This window comes from Lepisosteus oculatus, chromosome 1 (assembly GCF_040954835.1).
Source record: "Lepisosteus oculatus isolate fLepOcu1 chromosome 1, fLepOcu1.hap2, whole genome shotgun sequence".
NCBI lineage: Eukaryota > Metazoa > Chordata > Actinopteri > Semionotiformes > Lepisosteidae > Lepisosteus > Lepisosteus oculatus.
The window spans coordinates 32,111,349-32,139,212 of NC_090696.1; the positions used below are offsets into that span (position 1 = coordinate 32,111,349).

Genomic DNA, 27,864 nt, shown 5'->3' on the forward strand with positions numbered 1-27,864 from the left:
ACCACAGAGTAAGGCAGCACTTGAGTTACAATCAATCTCAGTTAGAATATGGTACACCCTGAATCACTACAAGAGTATTTTAATAATAAATAAGACACAGGCCAGACTTAAAATATATCAAGAGCATGCAAGATAGTTTCTTTGAAGTCATAAGTTATGTTTCATTTGAAAAAACTCGTAAATTGTAAACATTAATCAGTCTGAAATTAGATTATTTATAAAGAAAAAAGGCAAGGACAAGATGGAATGTATCATTTACTTCATATATTTTTCATTGTAATAACTGGAGTTATTAAGTACACAACATTAATGCAGATCGCACTAATAACAACATCTGAACATGCATGCACTGTGTTTGTTTAAGAACCTCACTGCTTTACAAATGATGTCCTCTAACAATCTGCTCCCTTTACAGCCTCACCAACCTCAGATTAGCAAATTCACTAGCTAAATGACTTAATAAAACAAACGCAAAAAAATTCAGAAACTCTTTATAATTTATACTTGGAATTTCTCATCACCCAGTTAGTTTGTTCACTGATAAATTCCAAAGTACTTTATAACTAACATGCTCTAGTGCTGTATGGACAAGCTCCAAAATGCTTTTTGCATTAGAATTGAGAGTCTCACATGTAAACCCTCAAGGTTTTAAATGTTAATTCCTTTTTACCACATTTAATCCACAATCCAGCCAAGGGTGATTTTGTTCTTAAGCAATCTGTTTTCTTTGATCTCAGTGTTTACACTTGAAAAAGAAGCATTATTATGTGTATTACGGTGCAAGTTTGGAACATCACCGGCAAAATGCAGCTTCAATACCTCTTTTTGACTGAAGGTGTGACCTTGCACAGTCTGCAGGAGAGTTGAAGCCAGGTGCTGATTAGTTTCCCTGATCTGGCTGTCTGATAAAGCTTCCATGAGTGCAGTACAAGACAGAATCTGCAGTAAGGGAAGGACCAGTATAGGGGCAGCTGCAGGTAACACCGGCATCTCAGAAGAGGTGATGATCTTGAAAGCTGCATAGGAAAAGTAATCTTTTGTTGATATAGTCAATGAATTACGGACGTTTCAGTAGAAAAAAGCAGTGCCAAAATAAAAACATCTCACAGCTACTAAAGTTTTTTTAAACTTCAGTTATATGCTCTAAGGTGTTAAAAGGCTTTCTCATACCAAGGTTAAGAATCTTTATCTGTTGTGTTGCAGGAGCCTTCAGCAGGAGCAACGCTAGTCCAGTTATCATCTGCTCTGATGGGAAGTCCTGCAATAAAAACAAAAATTCCTACATAGAATATAATGCTTTCTGGACAACATAGACAATTGCTAAGGCAGTTATATTTCAATAAAACTCTCTCCAATGAAAATCTGACATTTTTTTAATTGTAAGAATTGATACAATACGCTGTAGATAGTGTCTCATAGTGGGTAGTAAAATGTTTTTACACAACCTAAATATAAATCAGGTGGGTAGCTGCGTCAGCATGCGTAGGCTGCAAAGGGACAAGTAATAGGTTTATTCCATGCTGAAAAGAGAAGAAAGAGAACAGAATGTTTCGGCCGTGGAGCCTTCTTCAGGTGTAGCCGAAACATTGCGTTTTCTTTCTTCTCTTTTCAGCATGGAATAAACCTATTACTTGTTCCTAAAAATAAATGGTTCTTTATCCATCAGTGATTGATATCAAAGTGCTACAGCAGCATGCTATTAGCAAGATATAAATAATTTGTATATATACAAAATTATTCATCTCTTCCAACAATGTTGCACTTAGAATTACAAATGATGTAAGTGAATAATTTTAATAATGATTTAAACTATAATCACATTGAAACAGAAGAAGCAATGCATGAGAAGGAGCAAGGAGTTTTTCAGATAGGTGAGATGCAATAATACAGTGATACCTAGCCAAAAGCAAAATTATTAGGACAACACCACAATGATAAAAAAAATCAAATTAAAAGTGATGTAGTATAATAATGTAAATATGGTAAAACAAAAAAATGTTACTCACAATCCTCTGGGCATCCCCTAATCCAGAGCACGTAAGTATAAATTCAATTTTAGTTTCAACACCTAACATAAAAGTATTTGCACATTTATACTTAAATGCGCTCAGACTTCTGGGTGGGAGGTAAGTAAAACACTGTGGTGCATTTGGGATTCACTTACGCTATCACAAGGATTTTTTAAATGTTTTTCCCATTGCCTGACGTTTCTGGATGCATGGTTATCAGATATGAGGTATTTTTCTGTATCTTGAGACAATTTACAAAACATGTACAGTAATATAGCACCACCGTGCTGAACTAATGTATTTGGGCTGTCGAACTATGTAGAACCTTAATGGTAGATTTGGCTGAGTTGAAACCAGGAGTAAAAAATACAGGTAATATAATTATGTACTGTATAATCTTAATAATGAAATGCTTCAGATCAATTAAATGCTAACAGTTAAAAAAAAACCTAGAGGAGCTGAATGGCCTCATCTCATTTGGATTTTTTCTTATGTTCATAGATTATGCCAGGCCTGGAAAAAAAGAAATGAATGTTTCCCCATGCACAATCCTAAGGTTATTGTGTGGTCTTACAAGTTGAGCAGTTAAGCTTTATGTAGACAAACCAGTACTATATTCTCCACCAACTATTTTGGAAATGTACTGAAGCTTTATTTAGATGGAAACTTTGAACTTTTCTGAATTGATGATTCTGAATTAGCAACACCTTAAAATAACATAAAAAACCGATCTGTAGAGAAAGAAAAAGAAACGTAAAACGAATAATTAATAACCTCACACAGAGTGACACTGATCTCACCACAACCAGACTGACCTTAAAAATAATCACAATGATACAGCGTACAAGAAAATTGGGGACACACACCTGTGTCTATAAAGCTGTCAGTGGTTTGCTTGAGAGCAAATTATCCTTACTTCCACCAATATTTTACAATGACATACTGCTATATTATGTTCTAAAAGCAATGTGGGTTCCTTTCATCCACCTTATTAAATTTCCCAGGTAAACATTAAGACTTTCAGTATTAAGACTTTCTTTAGCCTGAGGCAAACCATACGATAAGCTTCACACTGGCTGTCACATAGAGAGTGAACTGGATTCTACTTAGAAACTACTGTGCAAATGCGACAATTCAAGCTGGAAGCACAAACCGTTAAACCGAAAAGATATTAAAAAATATGTTTAATTTGTAGAACTACTGATAAAAGACAGGGAACCAAAAGAACATAGCATGCAAGAAAATAAATATATACCTGTATATATACAGTATATATAACACACTGTACAGAATTATAATACTGCTAACATATAAAATAAATCCATGAAATGAAAACCCATGGAAAGAAAGTGAAAGTCAAAGAGCTCTCAATTTCACATTTTTCTCCAAAAAAACAACACTGCTATTGAAATTTCTGTTAGTTTAACACTGAAAGATCCTATTTCCTCTTATTCAAAAATGTCAGCAAATGTGGTCATGATACTGCACCCAAGGGGAAAATATCTCTCTCCCCTGTCTTACATATAGTAATACCTGTGCAGAGCTAGTTATTAAAGGGGAACTAAAGAAGTATTAGCCTATGTTCCCCACCCAGCTCTTGACAGTGTAGTAGCCAGTGTAGCTCTTTCTGGACAATCAATATAATGACCAGTGATTCTTAAAAACAAATCAAATCAAAACAAATCAAGTTCACACATAGTGAACAAAGCTCTGATCCCTTCCATTTAGTTACAGCTGAAAGGTCACAGAATTAATCAAATTTTAGTGGATTTACCACATGTGGAACTGACATTAGTCACTGCCAAGTAAATCTCATTATAGCAGTGCCAACCAATTGCAAACTGGATGATTTGTGTGTCCCCAGCCACATCAGTGCAGAAAACATCTCAAATCTCCCAGCTGCATGACTCACTAAACCGATGACCCAAAGCTTACCATAATATTTCCCTTTTGATATTTCCTGTAAATTTTTCCAACTACTCTTGCAATGCAAACATGTATCAAACAGTGAGAAATCTCTAAGGTAGCTTTTCCTGACTGCTCTTGACATGAAATGGAAGTTCTTACTGGGCTTGATTTATTCTGCCATATCAAAACACATCACCACAACACTTCAGCAAGACTAAACCCACTTCACAAACTGAATGTCTGGCCAACCATGCAAGTAAAGGCTGTTTTAAGAACTCCCATATCGCCCAGCACGCGTGTCACTCCTCACCTCAGAGCAGACCTCAAGATGATTCTCAATGAGGTCAATCAAAGCTGAGAATTCGCCAGTGATCCTCAAGTTGAGCTCACAGGCACACAGCAGCTGGAGTGACAGCTGGCACAGCTCTGTTTTCCAAAACTTGGCATGTTTCAGCAAATTTGAGGAGAGCTCTTTCACAAACAGACCCAGCTCCACCACTTGAGTTACAGTGACAACCTAAAGAAACAAAACACATTGTTATTGACTAGGTAAACTAATTAACCTTTTAATTAATTGTCTTTTGTGTATCACTCATTTTTTATTTTTTTTCCTCCTGTAAATGCTTGAAGATTAGAGGACATTATGACACATTTGCGATAGGATGCTTATAACTTTTGTGCTTCTACCATTATAATACAAGATGATAGTGTTATTTTTTTTCATTTCTAAACTACAATAACTATTATATGATTATTTTGTAAAAGACTGTAACGTCGCTAGTCTTCAAGTAGGGAAAGCCTGTATGAACTATATTTTTAGTGCTTGTTATACTTAGATTCATTCTTCATTAGTAAATACTACTTATTACTATTATTATTTATTACTACTATAATTCATATTTATTTAAAAAATACTATGTATTTATTATTTTAGCAAAAAAACAGAAATCCTAACTCCTAACCAGATTCGTTTTTTTTAACACTCCTAGTAACCCACAGTTTACTTTTAGAAACACAAACCCAAGATCTCTAGAGATACAGATGAAGACAGACAGATGCCCTGTGTTCCTCTCTGTTCACCAACATTACAAACAGGTCATCTTTGGGTCACTCTGTAATTTCAACCATTTGCTTATTGTCAATGGCAACTGATCCAGTAACAAAGGAAAAACTGAACTCTGGAGTACAGTGGCCAAAAAAATGTAAGGCTTTAAATTCTGCACACAGGAATGAAAAAACAAACCTCCAAATCCACCCCAGAAAAAACACAATTACTGTACATTTCATGATAATTCACAAATCACACCCTCAAGTTGCTACTTAGTGACATAACTCTCATCCTTCGTTCAATTCCAACTTCCTTTTCAATTAAAAAATGCCATCACTAGACAAGACATACAGTTAGATGTTACTGGTAGAGACACTGCAACATGGGAGAAGAGAGAGAAGGCACAGAACACTAACACCAATAACACAAGGCCAGAATCGCTTACAAGCTTACAATGTCCTATTTACAAGAGTGTGTGATATTTACAAACTAGTCAGGTAATGAAATGTGTGCTAGTCCTTCCTAAACATGTGTTTGACTCTTACACTGATATAATGGAATCAGGTGAGTGAGGCTCTTGTTTGAGCGTGAACTGACTGGAGCCGTCATTCAATGCGACTTCATTGTCATGCTTCTCATCTTACATCTGTTAGTTAATAGTTAAAAGGAGATGGACATCCTTAAGTATCCAAAACCTGCATTTCACCTCAAACTGAAAGACAGCAACGTTCCCTAAAGCTTACCTGGAGATGTGGGATCAGATCGAAGAGCGAGCGAATCACACACTGCGCCACCGAGGAAGGCTCACTCTCTTCGCCTTTTTCTTGGCAGTGTGGCACCAGCACTCTGAGGAGGTTCTGTCTGAATTCGGCATGCTCAGGTAAGTGCAGGGGCTCACAGTACACATACCTGAGGAATGGAGTCAGCATGGCCACATAGGCAGGCTCCATTCTACAGCAAGAAGAAGGCATCATTATTTTCATCTTGTCAGATGTGAGAATTCTCTGACAAACTTCATCTGCACAACAACAACTTCACTTTACCTCAGTTTTTTTTGCATATACTGTATAAGGATTGTAATATCTAAAATGATTTTGTTCTGTATGGTAGAAGTATAATAGACAAAAATTAAGTGAAGCTGACCAAATAAAATATAGTAAGAGTGCTACAACTGTGCAATATATAGCATAATGTGTAACACTTTTATATACTGAACTGAATGATCACACTACTGCTGTTTAATTAACTACAAACAGCTGAATGCATGAAAAGAAGAAAAAATATTTAACTTCTGAAAAGAAGTTAATGTTATTAAGATTTGCCACGTGGTTACATTTTTCAAATGTGGTAAACATAATGCAACTTTCGGCTCCGCCACGTAAATAGTGCAACACCACCTCAATCACAATTTGCTTAAATTAGAAGAAAGTGTGCCTTTCTGCAAATTGCTGTACAAAGTCCGACTAACATGCAATTCACAGGTAATAGACATGGTTCATAACGTACAAAATAACACAGGTAGTCAATTTAGAGTACTTTGTGTCATTTTTAAATTAATATTCAGTACCTGAACACTCAAATTAAATTCTTTTAAGACCAACAGTAGCTACATTAAATTTCAACAAGATCTAAAACAGAAAACAAATGCGTTGATTGCATAAATATTCAGACCCCTGAAAATAATATTTGTTGACAGAACAGTTGGCAGCTATTACAGCCACACAAGGCTGGTGGATGTTTTGCCCATTACTCTTTGCACATTCGCTCAAGCTCGCTCAGGTTGCTTGGGGATCACTAATCATATTCCTAACACAGCATTAATGTGTATGTAAATCAAACAAATCGAACCTTAGCCTTAACTTTGAATTACACAGTATTATCACAGTTATATAAGGTTCAGCTAATGGTACAAATACAAATCAAACTACCTTTTCATCAAATTAGCCAAAAAACAACGATCTAATGATTTAGTAAAAAAGTCTGAAAAGTGGCTGAATAACACTGTAAAAAGCATCTGAATGTTTGTGATGTTTAATGATTTCACACACCTGTTGTTACACAACAGTGTAGATCACTTACTTTTTAATGCACTGCTGTATGTAGTCGCCAATCTCCCTCAAAAGGACTGGCCAGCAGTCTGGTCGGTTTTCCAAGATGGTAACATATGGATGTGGAGGGTTTCTGCACAAAATTCAAATTTACAACCATAGATAATCGGATTGTCAAATAAATCATACACAGACAAACAGGGCTCCATCTTCAAAACCATAGGAATCTTACCTTACACTCCACCAGCTTCGGAAACCACATGAAGCCAGTGAAAACTATCTCAGACAGAAACTCAGATCTCTGACTACTCAGTATGGTAAAAAAGATATCCAACTAGAGATAACAAAGGTGTTTTGGAAGAGTCAGCCAAGGAAATCCTAAAGATCAGATTCTACACCCCGTTTGAAACCATATTTTGAAACTGAAAAATTGCAACTTAAGCATGTTCTCCCCCACTGATCAAAGGAGTGAAAGTCAACTCTTTACCTTTTGAAGGATAAGCTGCTGAATAAAAATTATTGCTGCTGGTGTACCAGAAAGTATATGAGGAAAACAACATTAATGTGCAGTATTAATGTTTTCTATTAAATATTTTAAAAAGGAAAAAGAAAAAGGTCCTGTTGTAAAATGAAAGGAAAAGGTGTTAATTAAACTAACTTTACAGATTGCACAGATAATCAGATCACACAGTATTATCATTTTATGTTATTTGCAGTTATTTTCTAAGAAGTGTACTTGATGTATAATAAACAAAAGTTACAAGCTTTGAATGCACACTTATAATCTGTAAACAGAAAAATACCAATTGTGAAGTAACAGGTAAAGGTTTGTACCATGCTGAAAAAAAAAGAAAAGAGACAACATTTTGACTGTACAATAAGGCTCCTATATCTCTTTTCTTGTTCCTTTGCAGCCTATGCATGCAGTTACCTACTGGAACTTCTTTAACCAATTGTGAAGTAATGAATATAATACAAATCAGGTAGCTTTGAAGGCTTTTCTTTTATTTTTAAGGAAGTGATGTTTTTGTGATCCCTTAGAACAAAAAATAAAGATTGTGCATCATAACGTCTCACACTGTGATTTAGGCTTAAAGATTAAGCAGGTAGAATTTTGCTAAACAGATACACTTAAAAGTATTAACAGGAATCGGAATGAGAAATAATCAGTACCAGATCTTTTTTTTAATAATGGATGTAATTTAATACAGTAAACTAAAATTAAATGAAAGAAATAAATGCATATATAAACATGATCTTCAATCCAATAAAACACCACTGCACATGATACAGGAATAAGTGAGCAAAATGGTATTTACTTTGCTAGACCGGCTAATGACTGTTGCACCAATCAGTCAGGATTTAGTCAGGTTTCTTAAATAGGGCATTTACTGAACTCCCATTCTTTACACTTTGTTTCATAAATTTCTAAATCCAGGTTCCATGAAATTTAAGGAAACCACATCTGTCTGTTTGGAAAAAAAATAGATTAATTGTTTCAAGATGTGTGTAAGGGCCAAACAAATAATGATGATTATTTTAATCTTCATATAGTAATAATAAATGAGTAAAGCAGTACAGACAAAATCTGTTGCCAACACCTGTTGCCATTTCCTCCTCCTATTCACTAGAGTACAGCCCAAGACTGGATACCCTCTGTTATGAGAATAGAATGGGGACATTACTAAGTTCTACTCACAGTTTAAATAAACAAGGTGCAACAAAAACACGCTGACTTACAGTTTCCTCTCAATATTACTTTAATTCAAGTCAGGGTAATCCCATGGTGGAAAACATGATAATGGCCTGTGATGGTGGAACACATAATAATTGCAGTTTGCATGTGAATTCTTCAGTCAGTGGTTTTCATGGCTCATATATTAGTCTTAACTAAATTATCTGCTCCACAACAGAAAACAATTTGCTAAATAAAAATATTTAAAAACTTACAAAAGCATAAGCAGAACTTGCTAGAGAAGGGAAAACAAATTGAGCTTCTTAAAGTAACCATTGCATAATATCAATCTTCAAGCTCATCTTTGTGAACACAAGTCAGAAGTCCAAGGTATAAAGGACTAATGGCCTCATTCACCTACAAGCTGTCAGTCAGGGGAACAAAGCGCACTCCCACAATCTCATTGACCATCTCTCTTCTTGAGTTTCCCACAGCAAACGTGCCACTGTAAAGTGCTTAAATCCAGCCCACATATCAATGCAGGCCATCAATCACGCCCAGCCAGCAGACACACACACTATTAACTGCCTTAAGAATAAAACAAAATGAGAAAGGTACCTGACAGGTTGGCCTTGGTCCTTACCAGTTCAAATGCAAGTTCAGGAAATGTCAGCATTGAAATGAGGTGTAAGTCTGGAATGAAACAGGTTCCTGTCTCTGAGCTTTTTATAATGACTCTTCCAATTGATTCATACTTTAAGAACAAAAGGTACTGGAGATTCTCAACATCTTTTAAAATGTTTTCCCTGCAAGAGTCCATCCTCACAGGAAGAAAAACACTTAACAGGACAAATGCAAATATGCTCACACAAGTAAAAGAATAAGACCTTTTACATGTCAATTTAACCACAAATAAGTGACTATCTGGTCATGGATAAATGGACAATGCAAGGTATTTATACCACATAGCACATTCTTAAAGGCCTTTTGCACTTCCTGTGTTTTACAGATCAGTGATCATACTTCATCCTACGTTAACTGTATTATTAATAGTGGATGAGAAGAAAAACTACTGAAAACTACTTTCCTCTTATTAATTTTTTTTAGAAGTTATGATAGGAATGGTAAGATTATGTGTTAAAAAAGTAACAAATAAGCAAGCACACAAGAAACACTGATACTGTATACACAACGTAAAAAGTATGACACCACTGAATACGATTAAAAGGGGGGAGGCGCGGCGGCTTCGTGGTTAGTAGTGCTGCCTCGCACCACTGGGATCCTGGATTTAATTCCATACCTAGGGTGCCATCTACGTGATTTTAGTATGTTTTTCTCACGTTAACGTGGGTTCTCTCCAGATGCTCTGGTTTCTTCACAGTCCCAAGACATGCTGGACGGTTAATTGGTTTCTGGGGAAACTGGCCTCGTGTGAGTGTGTACATGTCTCTGTCTGTGTCTGTGTGTGCCCTGAGGTGGACTGGCCTACGGTCCAGACTGTATTCCACCTTGTGCCCATTGTTTGCCGGGATAGGCCCCAGCTCCCCTGCGACCCTGAATTAGATGAAGTAGTTAGGAGATGGATGGATGGATGGATGATTAAAAGGTAATTAATGCAAAGTTCTGTGCATACAAGAACAAGGAGTACATATTTAAAACTCATAGCTTAGGGCGACCTAAAGTTTAAAATCCTGTTTCCTGCCCTTAAAAGAAAATGTGTAAAACTAATTTAATCATAGTCAATTAAGTAGGACTCTCACACCAACAGAAAAGGACATGAATTATGCAAATTTCTCCTGGGTGGCTGTAACATTATAAATCTAGTCCTCCAGTTAGTGTGCCCTTGGAGTTTCATACTTAATTCTAAAGGTAGGTGGATACACTTCTACATTTCAACCTAGCAAAGACATTTTGCTCTGGAGAAGAAAAAAAGACACATTTGAAACTCTATATGAAGAAAAATAGCTCCAGGCAAGAATAAGTAACCTTTGGTAAAAAACAAACTGCTCTTGCAATTTATAGAAAAATTCATACGGAAACCATATAAACATATTTCACACAAAATTGAATTAAGCTGGGATGACACAGACATGAAAGGGTAATTTCATCTTACAGCTACCTTGAGATCTATGGTAAAAACTGTCCAGCTCATATGATCCCCAGGAAGCAGATGAGAAAGCAGTCAAACTTGTTATCTTTTTTTGGCACTGAAACATACCCTCCACAACACAGGGTGCTACCAGACAGCCCCCAAGCCTCAAATAAAATCCAGCAACCAACACTATTTGCAAAGACTAACACATACACATGTAGCAAAGAATCCTCACATTATGAATCAGCTATATTTTCTCATAAGTGCAGCTTTTGTCTGTACTTACAAAACCATCAATGATGTAATAAAAACATTAGGGATTCCATTTGATGTTTTTCATGCTTTTAATATTTTCTTTTAAAAAATATAGTTTAGTCACATGTCTTAATGCACTTATTAATGTGCTTAATGCATATTTCTAAAAATGATTTAAAGGATTTCTGATGTCACATTCTGGCATCTATTTCTATTATTGAGCTTCAACAGTGCTCAACAAATGCTAAATATTCTGAATGTCACAATTTATCGTGTTTATTGTATAATTAAAGCTAAGCTGTACCACAACTAATAGACCCAACATAGCCCCCTGCTGTTTGGAGCAAAAGATCTTTCCTGCTATTCTTCTCCAAAGGGAAAAAAATATTTGTTCTAATATTTATTGTCTTACTGTAGCTGATTTAAGATGCCAATGCAAAGAGGCCAACATCAAAGTCCTGGGAGATTTACACTGAAGTTTGAAAAATGAATACGTTTGCGCTTCTAAGATACAGCATGCTTGACTGCTTGACCGCAATCCCACGCAGGTCAGCTCCCTTGGTGTAATGGCACCATCGCCGCCTTGACACTCTGCATTACGATCATGAGCTAAGAGACCGCTTGAAAGCGGTGCTTAACCTTTGGTTCACCTTAACCTTTGGAAAAATCTCTTAACCTAAGAGACGTTCAATTTGATTTACCGCATGACTCTCATAAGAGATAGCAGTTATTTAAGCATTTCAAACAATTAACAGGCAGAGGGTACTTTGCAGACAGCTACCAAGCCTGTCTGCAACAGCTATAAACAAAGAATCCTTCAGTTCAGCATGCATACAGCACCCCGCTTCTAAGTACAACCAACCGTTAAACCTTTTCCTGTAAAGTTAAATCAATTAGATACTAGCCAATCGATTGTGGCTTATATTACTGAATTAGTCAAATGAACCCTGTTTATCAATACTAACAAGGTGACTCTCTCACCTCTGAATGGAAATCAACAGCAAGGTCCAAGTGAAATAGAATTTTTGGGCCTGGACTTCAGCAAAAAGGTTAATACACCTTGTGCTTTGTTCTTCAGTGACATGCCCTGAAACAACTGCATCAAGGCGTCTGAAAGTGAACAGTCCACATACAGTAAATATTTTGAAATGTGGATATATATATATTGTACTCTTGGAAAAGAAGATTCATCTTTTAGTCTCAGTTGCCACATTACTGCCATGGTGCACTTTTCAAAGGTCTATTTACTGAAACCATTTAATAAAACACTCCATGTGGAGATCATAGGCTTTAATTTAGCACTCAAAACGTTAAAATCACACTTGCTCCTCATACCATAATGACTTGAAAAAGTCAACTCACCTTATAGTATAAGGACAGCCGACTGCTTTTCCATCTTGTAGGTGTTGCAAGGACTGGATCTGCAGCAACTTCCCAATCACCTTTATCAGACCTTGCACATTGCTGCAAAAATGAAATGGTTAATTGAATCAGAAGATTCACGCAAGTTCATGGTGAGAAAATGATAATCTGGTCCTGTGCTGAATCAGATGTTTAAATTGTTATGCCTTTGTACCACATTTTAATGGAAACCTTATTTCCTTTGCTTAGTTTCTGAAACTGAATAAGTGTACTTAAAGTCTTGCTGATTTATTTCCATATTTTCTTTTTTAAAATGTATTTGATTTTATTGAAGTAACTGCAACACAAACCAGGATTCACGCAGGTTTATTTGCCGTCTTCAACAGTGTACATTTGATCACTATCAGAAATCAATCAAAAAACACTAATATACAGTATATGGAAAACACTGTCACTTTGCACATTTGACTTACAATATAAGTCGCAAAACATAATTCTGTAGGAGATGTACAGTAGACAATGGATAATGCTATGTTATGACATCTAATAATAGTCTCTAGAAAATAGTACACATCTTGATACCAATTAAGTAATTACACATCTAATACAAATACTTCTGTATTTTCAGAGTGCTATAGTAAATAATAAACCTTTCATTGTTTCTGAAGAATAATACTGCAGTTTTCATCAATATTAAAATTCTGTTCATAAAGACAAACATGAATAATTTCTATTGTTTCCCTTTCAGATTCAGAAATTTTCATCACTCATATCTTTCAGTATTACACATTTCTATACTGTAGCTCTAGAGGGGTTAGCTCAAGTCATGCAGTATATGAAATCATTTAAAAGGATATGAATTTCACATGCCAGTTGTCAGCATCGCAAACAAAAGTAGGTCACCATTCATATCAATTACAATCTCTCTTCAATAATGTCTGGTGTAGCTTTATCAAAATCCAAAACCTGATTCTGAGGATACAGCCTTCAACTGTCTGTGAATTCTAATGTATTATTAGGATTCCTTTTTCATATTTTACATATAAATGAATGTTTCTTTGATATATGAAATCAAATTAGGTGAATACTCATTTGAGAAAACAAGATTCTAACAGACTATTTTTTTAAATTACAGACAGCTCATAAAAAACAATCCTTTTTTAAAACCATATAAAATATTTTTTTATAAATTAGATGAAAAACATAACGATTGTTCAACTAAACTCATGTTTAGCAAGTTTCATACTATTCATGGGCCAGAGGGAGCTCATTAACCTTAGGAATAAAAAAGCATGTTTTTAAAAATGAGTAAAGTCTAGTGTGTATAATGTAAGCCAAGTTATTAGTACACAAAAGTTTCAAATCAAAGAATGGTTGTATGGTTTAATGATGTTTGTACCATTTTCCTAAACCATCGAATACTCATTATAATGGTGAAAAACGGTTTGAAAGTCCTAATTTGTTGATTGAAACTATTTCATGTTGTGTATATTTTATTCAGATCACAACATATAAAAGTGAAACTGATTCAGAAAAGTCAGATTTTCTGGAAGACTTAATTGCAGAGAATACAATTGTCTGAGATCAAAGGGCAAATGAATATACAGTAATTATAACAAAATATTTCAATGCATCACAAAATTTCATTTTATGTTTCAGTGTTTAAGCTTCATCCAAATGAGTAATGACAACAATAATCACTTGTGATATTATTTTGTCTAAATAATATTATTAACACAGTCCTTAAAAAGTTAATTTTAATAACTATACACCCAACAGCGGGAGTTAAATAATCATGTATACAGAAATAAGAGAGTTAAGTTGCCATGGGCTGTGTTACACTCATTAATGGCTAAAATACCTCACTGACTTCGGAATTAAAAATGACAAACACCATCATTCAAATGTGAAAGTAAAATATAATTAACAGTAAAATGTGATGTTATTATCTCGACATATAATCATTCTTTTAAAGTTTCCACAGACAGAACCACATGTGAGCAAGACTTTCCTTGAGGTTGTGGAGAGTGATAATCAATACAGAAACCTTATCTGAGCAAGATCCACAATTAGTGACAGACACATACAGTATTGCAAAAACTTAATCCCTACAAACCAAAAGCAGCACAGTTTAATGGTCACCTGACCTCAGTGACATAAGATATATTTTATATAATGTAATTAATAACAACACAAAAGATACTGTACAAAGAGACTAAGGCCTCTTTTTGTCAATTAAAAAGTCAGCTAATTACAGAGACAGAGAGAATTACCTATGTTGGATGTTCATGTCATGTCACGTCATTTGCCAAACCGCTTTATACCACACAGTGTCATGGGAAGCCGGAGCCTACCTGACAAGCAACGAGCACAAGGCAGGGTACACATTGCAGGGCAAGTGCAACCCAATCATACGTGGGGACAATTTAGAGGCCACGGTATAGGCTGAGGAGGGAAATTTGGCCTGGACACTGGGATACCTCCCTACTCTTCTCGAGAAATGCCCGGAGATCTTTAATGACCACTGAGAGTCAGGACCTCTGTTTAACGTTTCATCCAAAAGACGGTGTCCACTACATTATAGTGTCCTCACCACTCTACTGGGGCATTAGGACCCACACAGACTGCAGGGTCGGCACGCCCCCAGTCCCTCTACCACCACTTCCAGCAGCAACCATAGCTTCCTAGGAGGTCTCCCATCCAGGTACTGACCAGGCTCAGCCCTGCTTAGATTCAGTGGGCTGCCAGTTGAGAGCTGCAGGGTGAAATGGCTGCTGGCCTGTCTGATGTTTATTTTCAGTTAATTAAGTCTACTTTGGGGTAAGGAATAACCTTTAGTTTCTCAAGAATTCTGCAGAGGTTCTTCACATCACATGACTGAGCTGAAAGTGATCCCCAACCAGTGATTCTTGTTCCCATGAAAACTGTAATATAAAAGCATTAAAGCTCTGACATTACAAACCTGGATTTTATGGTCTGGAAAACTACACCATTCCTCTCAAGATGAGCAAGGTGACAGCTCAAGAACAGCAGTGTGGTAGTAATGAATGCCATGAAAGTGAAGGAACAAAAAGTAATTTCAGTCACATCTAAGAACATGTAAAACATGAAGACAAATTATGTCTCATCCGTAGCACAAAAACACCACACAAACACCCATTCTTTCCTATCCACAGCTCACTGATTGAAGAATCATCAGTCTGCTTTTTGATTGAATGAACTATCTTATTTAAATCTTCTAATCAACAGTTTGTTCACCTCTTAATCCATAAAACACCTGAGATTTGAATTTCTTACATAAGGAATCTGTTTACTGTAAAACGTGATTGAAAAACTTTTCTGAATGTCATCTTCATCTCTGGGATTCTAACAATCCCTTTCCACGTTTTGCCAAAATATGGCTGGTGTTGGGCAGTCTTCAATCAGCCATGATATCCTCATTGCACAACAGTGACATACAGTATCACATGCCAGAAGTGCTTGAAGTGCAACCCTAGTCCAATGGTAACTCTGACCTTCGCACTGTGGTACTCACAGGATGAAAAGGAGTAGATGGCTCTTGAAGTGTGAATTGGGGAGACAAGCTTATATGTTAAATAAAAATCACACAGGAAGCACAAAAATAAAAAAAAATAACGGCAGGTTCAGAAATGGTTACTGCGGCACACAAGCTCATCAAAACCATGAAGGTGGAAGAGCTAGAATAAAGCTAGTATTTAGTATAGGAATTTGTCTCCATAATGTGAACAAATCATATTAGAAAGTCATTGATAAACAGTTAAGACATAAGAGCCAAATATGAATGCAAGGTAAAAAGTGGCTAAATCTGACCAACGATCTATTTGTGTCCTAGTTTAGCACCTTAGATCTCATGCAAATACATTTTTTTCCTGTCGCCACTGTAAGTGCACTGCCACATAGTTTTCATCTGTGCTCCTTGTTTGCGTTTGTTTATTCTGAAGAAATTCACTGGGTTGGCTTTCTCAATTCCTTTGAGCATTATGCATACTTGTGATTTGAGTGCAAAATATTCTGCTGTCATCATCATTAGATATACCATCAATAAAGATGAGTTAGTCAGTTCCAGAGGTAGCCATGTATGCCCAGGCCATGATGTTACCTCTGCCAAATTTCACAGATGAGGTGATGTTCTATTGAGCATCTGCAGTTCATTTTTTTTCTCCATACTGTAACCTTTCCAGCACTTTGCTAAAGGTTTATATTCGACTCATCTGTGTATAAAACCTCGTTAAAAATCTTTCCTTTCTCATCTTTGTACACTAAATCCCATCAAATTTTAATCTTGTTTTTCTGTTCTTGGTGCTGATGATAGATTTACATATTGTGGTGTAGTCTTTGTATTTCTGCTGTCTCAGTCTTCTGAGAACTGTGGATTCAGATATCCTCACTCCGGCAATCTGGAGGTTGCTAGAATCACTGACAATTTTTAGGGTTTATTTTGACAGCTATAATAATTTTTCTTTCATCAACCATAAATGTCTTTTCTTGGCTGACCCAGTCTTGACAGCTCTATACAGTTACCTCTGGTTTCTTTTTTCTTCAGTATTTTCCAAAATGTTGATTCTGGTATGCCCAATCTCTGTGCCATGGGTACAATTGAGGTTTTCTTTTATTTCAGCTTCAAAATTGCCTGCTTTTCTCTAATAAAGTTAACCGTTGTCATTTTGACATTTAAGTATGGACACTAAACATTGAAGTCAAAGGCAGGTTGATAGGGCTCTTTTATGAGTGTCTAATTACCTAAAAACATACACCTGTAGGCTCACTATCCCAAAACCTTTGTTCTTTCAAAAAACAGGTCCAAAACTATTAACGATTAACTATAACACGTTAGAGCTGTGATTATTAGTCATGTTTTTTATGAAAAATGAATAGAGCTCATAGTAAAAATACTACTTCATTGTCCAAATTCTGTATGTCTAAAGGCAATCATCTATAGTGTACTGATTTTTCAAGTTATCCCTACATGAATTTATTGTTTGTAATTAGTATACACATACAATATAAGAATGTGATTGGACAAACTGATCCCATTTCACTAACCAGAACCAATGTAACTTAAAAAAAAAAGAAGTGCCAAAAAGCAGCTTCAGCAAATGGAGAATAACAGCAGCATCTTTTTGGTTAGGGAACAGCAGAGGAAGGAGAAGCAGAGCTGGTCTGTCGCCCACCAGATCTGAGACACAGCACTCACATTCCCTGACAAGTGGTTGTTACTGCTGCTGCTCATACATTATAAATCAATTATCTACGGCTGTGGGTTGAGCTTTCTTTAATCTTCTCCTTTCATCCACTATAACTGTCAGAGCAGCCCCACAGTAGGGAATTTGACACTTTAAATCTGTCTGTTCCCCCCCCCCCCCCATCTTTAATTTTAAGATTCTGTTTAACCAGGGAACACATCCACTTATATAGCAAAAATAAAGTGGTCAGCTTAACATTTTATTTCCACTGTCACAAAGAGAATACAACATCACAACATTCAGAATTTAAAAATCCCATTACAATGTTTCAATGCCTTTTTGAACAGCACTATTGCATGAGAGATGTATCTTAAAAAACTACACAATGTGGAAGAGTAAAATGTATATTGAATATGATTCTGTATATTGAATGGAAGGTGACTGATTATTTTATTGCATTTTTCCAGCAGTGGTGTTGGTGCATTAAAATTCTGCATTATTAAAGAATGAAGCCTTTTAAAGACAATACTCTAACAAAACACCAAGCACAATACAGGAATTCACTTGCATGTGCTGGTGAATGTGTATAAAATGGCTCATTCATTTTATGGAGCTGTGGACCTGTTACTGCATTACTTGACCAATTTTGGCTCAGGAGATGTGTGTGTCTGCCTAGGAACTATGCAGCTTTAAGAGCTGGGGGATGCCTTAGAGACTGAGGATTGAACCAGCTGGGAATGTACCATAAGCACATGACAAATGCTGAAGGGATCATGTAAATATACTGTTCAGTGCCATCTAGATTTAGCCAAACCCCTACTGAGTCAGGAGCAACAGACATCACACAACATAAGTTATAAATTCAATAATGAGCTTAACATAGTCTAAGAATATCATACTGAAATCTTTATATCACTGCACAGAGCAAAGTCACAATTATCCTAATTGACATAACTGAATAAATTCCAGAAATAACCTTTTCACATTTATTCACTAAATATTAATTTAAGTAAGATCCATCAAACACAAATTTACAATAACATTCTGCTCTCTGGACGTGCAATAGTAGTCTCCAAACCTATATGGAAGCCTCTGAAGAAAAACTGAAGAAATATTTTTTGGTTTCCATTTTTGTCATCAACTAGTTTTCTGTCCTGTTGTTGATCACAAACTTTTTCTGACAAAGGGACCTGTTCTATATTTTTTTGCAAATCAAATAAAAGTCAATTATGATTACATGTGACCACTGGTAAATGACCAAGAATTAATTTGAAAAGTCTATAGCACTCTATTTGAGCTTGTACATTACAAATATAAATGGGCTTTCAAGCTTAGTTTATTTAGGTCAGATTAGAGATTTTGATGGGACAGATTTTTAATTATTAACCTGATGGTTACCAATTTCAGAGACATTAATGAAGCAAATTAAATTTCTTCTTCTACTTATCTTTTTTCACCCTAAGGTCAACACCATCTCCTCTGAGATGGACTTAATTATCTCAGAACCAGTGGTCATCTAGACAAAAACTGAAATACTTTCAGAATATTCTTCCAACATGTCAAAGGTTTTATGTATTTGGAATAGTTTTGGTTTAATTTTACCCGTCTTACCTGGCAATAGTTCTAATGACAATGGCATGCACACATTCCAAAACTAAAGGAATCTAACTCTCTTCTTGCGATATCTCATTTTATAGATCTCATGTTCTACTTGGCCCTTCACACTTAAAAGCTGCAATAGGCTACTCCTTAACCTGCCCATGTAATTGCCTCAACTAACATTACAAGGGGCCCGTTTCTTCTTTATACAATTTTTGTATCATGTTTAAAAGTAGCCCCTTTCCAGTCACCAATATATGCCACATGGAATCAGAAAAGGTCATTGGCAGTCCTTACTGGGATGCAGTGTCAGACAATATTTTCTCTTCTTCAAATAATTTAGCTCATCTGCTAAGTCATTATAGTCAAGTGCAACAAACATATACAATTTCTATATCAATGGTTTCAGAACAGGATCGCTACACTTGTTTCTTAAATGCTTTCACTTGAGTATCGCTTCTCATCCTTTCTCAAGTGCAACTCAGATATGAAGATTCATATGTTGAGGGAATACCCTGATATACAGTAAAGCACCTGTGAGCATACGTAATTGGGGTGCTTTTGAATATAATAATTCCTTGCATTTATGTACTGTAATACTTTTCATCCTCAATAATCCTGAACTGCTTTATACAGTATATAGGAGGAGTACTTCATCCACTGAAGTGTGGCACCACCTAGCTATTATCCATCATGGACCCCACTCCAGAGCGGATCAGGTAGAGAAAAGAGAAACTGCTTCATTAGATGAATTCAGTGAGGGCTTTCGATATAACAGATTATGCCAACCAACAATGGAATTTAGCCAGGGCACCAGAATTAACACTCTTACTCGTCGTAAATAGTATCATGAGATCTTTAATGATCTTTGACAACCAAGTAGTCTGGACCTCAGATTAACATATCTGCATGACTTGATCTCCTACAGCACAGTGTTCACGATTATCATACTGCAGCATTGGCTTGAAAATTCTGTCCAAAAGGGAATAGCCTGGTCGAATAATATCACTCAAAGTGGCAAGCTGTTTTTCTTTGCCGGAGTACCATTTCAGCACTATCCAGGCCCAGCCTTGCTTAGCTTCTGAATCAGGCAGCATTTAAAAACATCAAAAGAGATACAAATGAGAGGAGGCTATTCGGGCCATCGAGCCCGTTGGGAAGCTAGTGGCGAATTGATCCATTGATCTCATTCAGCCGTTTCCTGAATGAAGCCAAAGTATTGGCTTTAGACCATGGCTGGGTAGCTTGTTCCAAACTGCAAAATACATGTGATATATAAAGAACTACTGCCTAATTCCAGGTGTATCTATACAGCCCAAAAAACAAGATTTTACCACCTCCACAGGATGGGGCATGATATGTGAAGCCCTTCTTTTAAATGTCTCCAAACTAGACAGCAGTAAAAGATAAAGACCACGTTCTCCAGCCAATGAAAATATGTACTGAATTCATTACTAAAAAGGAAAATGAGAGAGTAAAATCAGGTTTATTACAAAGCAGAATCCACAGGTGGTGATCCGAATGAGCAAAAATCATAATTTGCAACAGTAACCTGTGAATAAACTATTAGCAACAGGCTGCTATTTAATGATGCCAGTGGACAACTCTACCTGGCAGAGGGAATGAGGTTGAGGATGCTGTTGAGCACATATTGAAGATCAGCATGGTTCTGTTCCACTAGCAGCACCAGAGCATCACAGCAGGCTGACCTCACCAGCACACTGTCGCTGCAGCACTTCTCCCAGAGCAGCTCCAGGGCAGGGCTCTGAAATACAGCGGCACACTGTAGTACACTCACCAGCACAAGTTACCGCAGGACAGGACCACAGACCAGCGAGGCTTAACAATCACCAGTGAGAGCCAGTGATACCTTTCATCATGTAATCATGCATGACTGTGTGCTACACTTAGGTTTAAGGAACATTACAATCCTTGCACAAGATTTAACAGATGCAGGAAAGATGAAATTACAACAACAGTTTCTATTCTGGCCATCATGTAGAACCATGAAAACCTCCCTTACTTTGTGTTTAAGGAGCTCTGCGTGTCAAAACATTTGTGTTTCAAAAAGAAGGAAAGATTCATGTTTTATTACACTAACACCTCTCTATTTGGTTGTTTTCTGCAAAGCAAATAATCAGATGCTCTGTTGCTGGGCAGAAGGAAAATAGAGTCATTCATTAAACGTGACCCAGTGCTGGGTGACCTGCACATCTTTTCTGTGACACATTCTGTTCCTTGTGTTTGTAAAGGTGTGCAACAGAAAACGATCTTTGCAAAGAAGCCTTTGGAACTGCAGTCTCTTCATTATTCGGCCCCAGCATTTAAACAGCAACAAAATCAGAATGAAGAATGGAAAAATAATGAGACTTGTAGGATTTCCATTCTGCATTTTGACTTTATTGCTGTAGCAGTACCATAGAACTAACCTGATTAGAAGACTGTGCAATCTTCTCATTCAGCCCTTTTTCTTTCAGCACAGCAGCGACAAGACTCCTCACAGCCTGCAGAAATGGTCGAACAGGAGATCATTATTACTGCTTTAAACAGAGGTCTAGGAAACACACCACACAATTGTTATTGAGGCTGCACTTTACCTGGGCTTGAATAAGAGAACTGGGAAATTCAAGCTGTTTCCTTAATCCTTCAGACATTTTAGATGGTCATTTTAGGAAGGAGCAAAGCTGGGAAGATAAAAAACAAACAAAAAAATCATGTTGTGCCAGAGTTTTGATATTTTATTAAAAGATAATGCAGCAGCACAACAGAGTATGTGAGATCTGGTTTTGCTCACTCTACTGACAATATATTTTAATTAGATACTTGTTTTATATAAGATACAGTGCATAACCACTATATACAGTACTGTGTTTTTAAAATGTTTTTAAAATATATGCATCATTTTCTGACATTTGATCATGAAACTTTATACTGAAAATGAGAAATCACTACTGACATGTAAAGCACTGCAAACAGTGATGGATAACAAGTAGTCTGCATGATTGGGCTGCTACTTAATTTGTCTCTGGGCTACCTAGTATTTATTTTTGAAAATCCAATGGATTAATGCCTTTATAAAGATATAAAAACCCTTTTCACCTTTTCATCTTGCTATGAAGGCAAGAAAAATGCAAATTGTGTTCCTACCAATAAGGAATGTCAGACACAGTAACACAGTAACACAGTAACACAGTAACACAGTAACACAGTAACACAGTAACACAGTAACACAGTAACACAGTAACACAGTAACACAGTAACACAGTAACACAGTAAAAGCTGCACATTACACTAGTTGCACAAAGTCAGTTCTACTCTGTAAGACACAAATAAGCTAAAGGGTATGTGAGACAAAGCAAAATCATATAATGTGGTAAACAAACATTTTTGGTTATTTAAGACCTGTTTTGATTAAACAAGGGTATCATAGTAAGATTACTTCTCAATTACTTATTATTCTATATAACTAAAAAGGCATAAAAATTTGACTTTAACACCAGTCTCATCAGTCCTAAAATCCTTTTGTTCATTTTGTAACATTCAAACAATTTATTTTTCAAAGTACTCCAAAGAAAAGAAATCCAGACACAGCTCAGATATCCTCATAGGTGCTTTTCATTCTTGGCCATTATCTCCCTAACGTTTCTATCAAATTCAACTCACAACAGTTTGACAGACAAAACTTCTGCAGACCCAGGCAGCCTGGTCTGTTGAGAGTGACCTCAATGCTCCTTGTTCCCTGCTTAGACTTAGATCAGCTTCTTCCTGACTTTGCAAAGGAAGCAAAGAAATGTCATACATCAACTTATCATAATGTGGCTGGAATGTATGATAAAGGTTTTCCATAAGAAACATGCTTATTTTTAGATACTATCTTGCACAGCAAGGGTCTCATAAGTTGACCTATCATGAAAGTGGAAATGAAATCATAATGGGTACATTTCCCTTGCTACAAAACTTTCCTCTTTAAGAGCTGTCACATGACCAAAAAACAGGCAATTGGAAAAATAGGATCTGTGACACATGCATATACTAGAATTTTACAGTATTTTTAAGATATTATGGGTTTAAATACATGTGAAATAGTGGTGCAGTAGTTAGAATTGCTGCCTAGCAGTGCTGGGGCCTGGGTTCAATTCCTGGGGTGCCATTTGCATGTTCTCCCCAATGGGGGTTTCCTCTGGGACATACTGGTAGGTTAAAAGGCTTCTGGAAAAACTGTCCTTGGTGTAAGTGTGTGTGTGTCTGTGTCTGGGTGTGTCCTAAGAAGGACTGATGTCCGGTCCAGGGTGTATCCCGTCTTGCACCACTGCTTGCTGGGGTAGGTGCGGGCTTGCTTGTGACCCTGAATTGGATAAAGAGGCTAAAAATGCCCGCATGGATGGGCAGATGGCCATGTTTTAGTTCTTTACACATGCTAAAACTACTCATGATTATGTGGTGCATGCAAACTCTTCAACCACAACATCCAGCCTTTCTAAAAACAACATAAAAATACATTGTTTCTTCACTGACACAAATAAACTACACATCACAGAAATAAAACTGCAATACCAAAACCAGGATCATGAAGTCTGACTTTAACCCCCTCCCCACACACAATACATTGCTTACAGTAGTTATGGTGCAGTTTTCTTCTTTTCCAGTCCCTCCCCCCAGTGATTAAAAGCTGTTCTTGCCCTTAGCATTCAAGACAAATTATTATAAAGAATATGGTACAAGACAGCAGGTTTGTTTTAACACCATTAAGTGACCCCTAACAGCAGGGGGCTTCTAATTGTGTAAGAAAACAGAACATATTGATCTTACGTACACTAACCAGCTCTAGGTATTTATCTTTTTCAACTCTATTGTCTGAGATACAGTACAGATAACACTGGTAGATGTTGTCTACAACAGGATCTTATCATTCATGATAAGATCCTGTTGTATACATTAAAATTTCAATACCTTTAGGTCTTACTCTTTTTATTAATATAAATACATTCATGCATAGTCACTGTTATTGGGTATCTTTAGAAGCATTGTTCCTTTAGGGTCTTTAAGAACTCTCGATCTTAGTCCTTCTGGGCTACCACCCAGAAATACTGGACATCAGCTAGCAGAAAGTGTATAATGTATGGAACTACTGTAATTAACAAAACAACAATTTGATAGGTGTTGTGTTGCATTTAAAGTTTAAATGAAACACTTTAACCAATGGGCCAGCTGAGCAGCACATTAGCAGGGTCAATAGAAACAGAACATCAAGGCTCTTGGAAGAATACTAACCCACTCTGCTTTTGAGCGGATTATGATGGGTGTTTCAGATACTGTAGCAGATAAGTCTCACACACCCAGACCTCTTCAGTTCTTATCACTCCATGACACACAGGGCAGGGTTTTCTCTGGATAGTGCAGCATCATGGAATAGGAAATGTCCTAATCAAGAATGCCTGGTCCAGAGATTATCCTATCTTTCCAAGACCAGTGGATGAAAATGTGGAATTACACATTGTATTTCATTATTACTCAAATTATTTGTTAAAACAGAATTTTTGTCTTTTACTGGCTCAATGTTACTATTGTAATGCTCCATTCTATGCACAGATGTTTGTCCTAAACCTTAACTTTTAGAAGGTGATCAATGCGGTGGTGGGGGTACAGAACAAGTTACCCAGCCATGATGTTGAAGGTAATACCTTGGGTTCCCTCAAGAAATGGCTGGATAAGATTCTCAGATCAATTAGTTATTCACTAAGTGCTCTAGATCAGCTGAATGACCTCCTCAAGTATGCAACTGTTCTTATGTTTAAAGTTGTCATCCCTTGATTTCTGGAGGGATATTCTGTGTATTTATTGGCACATTTCATAGACCTCTGAGATCTTACTGTACTTTCTAAAGCAAATATTAAAAGCATGTCAAAAGTTAACCTCTAGCTGACTAACAAGATACTCTACTTTTCTAATTTTCTAATAAGCTGATCAATTATTCATTAGAAACTCTCATATTCAGTATCATGTGAAGCACCTAATTCGGACTTTTACCTTCTCAGGTTTTGCTGTAGGAATAATAAAATACAAGGATAAACTACACAGCTGTTGTCAGGTTGAATGTGGCACATTGCCAGCATAGATTAATGTATCCTGGGAAACTGACAGGGGAACATGATAGAAAAAACACCTCCCATGAACTGATAACAACAGAAGAAACTGTCCCATGAAAGCAGACATACTTCAGCCTCAGAAATGAAAAGACATCCTGTGTGAAGCTAGGTAAGAATTTCTCTGTTTTTTCTTACTCCCTACAATGGGTTAATTCTTCCTTGCATTCACTGTATTCACAAGATTTGAAGAAAAAATAAAATTTGAGGGGAAAAACAAAATCAACAATAAAATAGTGAAGTGTATGTTTTATGCAATATGGTAGTGTAGAACACTTAGATGGCTTGATGCAAAATTCACTTTACTGAGCCCAGAGGCACTTTTTGTACTGTCGTCTGCTACTTAAACAGCACTGCAGTGTTTTTCACTGTGAAAAAATGTAAGAAAAAGATTACATCAATCAGGTGGAGGAAACACATTAACCTACAAATAGATTTCATCAGTCAATAAATATAAAATGTTAAAAATGTTTATCATTTTTCCTAAACATGTTTGGTGTCTAGCATTGTCAGAGCAAAGAAGGGAATGCTACCTTTACATTTACATTAAGACTTTATGACTCTACACTTATTTCAGAATAAATACATTGAGTTGCTGATGTATTTGTTTTAGTCACTTCATTTAATCATTGACTAGCAGTGTTCTTTCTGAATGATTAACAAAGCAATTTAAGTCACACCAAAACATGCTCAGTATATAGGTGAACATCAGTTCTAAAATTACATAATAAAACTGAAGTTATCGATCTTTAATAAGCATGGTTTATTGATCACCGTTGGTTCACATCACCCACGCAAAGAAGGAAGAATGGATAACAACTGAATATAAAACCGGTACATATACTGGATGCCAAGAAATCAATCAAGATGTTTAAAGAAAATGTTTTTGTCCTTCTTAAAGTAAAAGTGGCGGTACCAAATATTTCCTGTCAAACGTGGGTGAACGCTTAATTTACAATAGATTTGCTTGTCTTGTTTTAATAGTTTAATTGTACTCAGCTCACCCAACACTCCAAAACACGAGAAAAACGCCAAAATACTGTACCCGCTAATGATAACATACTGTATACTCAGATAGTAATAATCCTCCAGCTTTTTAAAACATTAGTAATTCTGACCTAGAGAGCCACATTCAGCTCATTTTTGCTAGTGCACATACAGTACAGTAGCTACAGAGTGGTGAGGTATTCAAACTGCCAGTGTGGCAGCACCTTATTTGTACTAACGGCGTTTCTTAATAAGAAATACTGATTAACCTTGTGTACCTTGTGGAGTGAATAAACTATATTTTTTTAACTTTGATTTTCATTACATATGAACCCAAAAGTTTTTGGAAAACTTTGATATTTGTGAAAGTGCTCTGTACTGCGATGCAAAGTCTGAAGCTCAAACGAAAACTATCCTGGATCAAAATAAATTATTTTAAATATCGAATGAAGCAAATTTCCACAGATTCACTTTGACTATTTAAAAAGTTTATTTATCACAACAATAAAGTCGAACATTTTAACAAAACAGAAGAGAATAACTTACCGGTACATAAGCAGTTCTACAGCTCATAGAAACCAGCGCTGTAAAACCTGTCAGGTTTATAAAAACTACGGCGTAGCAAAAGGCTCAAAACTCGTTTTTCGAAAGTAGAGCTCAATTGTAACTACATTACTTTACAGTCCTTCCGGTTCAAAAAAACGCCCGTTTATGTCTTTACACATCTCTTGTCTTTTGGCCGTTTTGTTTCTGGTTTCAGATGAAACATTTAAAACCAATTTTATTTAATATTCTAACAAACTACTGTACATAATGCAAAGTAGGACCTAGACGTATTCTTAAGTGTCACATGTACACCTCAGTAATGATACAAACTGTGGTGTCATTTCTAATGTGTAAGTGTACTGTGGACATGATTAAGAAATAAGGAATATGATTCAATATTGTCACACTATATTTGCTTTTCTTAGCTGATGAAAGTTAAGAATATGATCTAAGTGAGGTTCTGAACAATTACATTTTATTAAAATAAGAGTCCTCCTATGATATTCTCAGTTATGGACTTATTATAGCGTATATCCTTGCTCATTAGTAAACAAGACTTTAATATCTCCTGAACTAGGTAAAATCGCTGTACATTATACATTATTTAAAACTGATTACTCTATGAAGAAGTAAACATAAACTACAGTGATCAGCTAGACCAAAATTACATTTAGAAAGTGAATTAGAATAGCAATACCGTTTTCACTTTAATAAATACAGCAGGACTGGACTAGATGGAAGGGCCTGACCAATAATTATAATACATTTAGAAATACAATATGTAGATTTTAGGTGATAAATCTTATTCTACACTTTTAGCCACAGATCTGACTTTGAAATGGCTAACTTAACATTGCAACACAACACAGAAATGTTCCCGAATATTTAAAGCAAGTTTCATTATCTTGTGGCATTCAGATCAGTTTGACTTTGTTAATCTTTCCCATTGTTCCTTACATACTGCTCTTTACTGCATACAGCACAAATA

At 36.2% G+C, this 27,864-nt stretch overlaps 1 protein-coding gene across 2 annotated transcripts in view; it reads right to left on the reverse strand.

Annotated features, from left to right (window-relative positions):
* The window catches only part of focad (focadhesin), a 92,814-nt gene extending 65,857 nt beyond the window's left edge, over nucleotides 1–26,957 (reverse strand). The window contains exons 1-11 of one of the 2 annotated variants that reach the window (XM_069189290.1): nucleotides 26,877–26,956; nucleotides 22,864–22,969; nucleotides 21,798–21,884; nucleotides 21,630–21,704; nucleotides 20,811–20,965; nucleotides 12,398–12,499; nucleotides 7,045–7,146; nucleotides 5,709–5,916; nucleotides 4,228–4,434; nucleotides 1,171–1,258; nucleotides 820–1,016 (exon numbers count right to left, since the gene is read on the reverse strand). In XM_069189290.1, the coding sequence (XP_069045391.1) occupies nucleotides 820–1,016; nucleotides 1,171–1,258; nucleotides 4,228–4,434; nucleotides 5,709–5,916; nucleotides 7,045–7,146; nucleotides 12,398–12,499; nucleotides 20,811–20,965; nucleotides 21,630–21,704; nucleotides 21,798–21,854 (1,191 nt within the window). In that variant the 5' untranslated portion in view covers nucleotides 21,855–21,884; nucleotides 22,864–22,969; nucleotides 26,877–26,956. Of the gene's footprint in view, nucleotides 1–819; nucleotides 1,017–1,170; nucleotides 1,259–4,227; nucleotides 4,435–5,708; nucleotides 5,917–7,044; nucleotides 7,147–12,397; nucleotides 12,500–20,810; nucleotides 20,966–21,629; nucleotides 21,705–21,797; nucleotides 21,885–22,863; nucleotides 22,970–26,876 lie in introns of both variants that reach the window. The other variant, XM_069189288.1, reaches the window with a different exon arrangement.
* Between the last annotated feature and the right edge of the window lie 907 nt (nucleotides 26,958–27,864).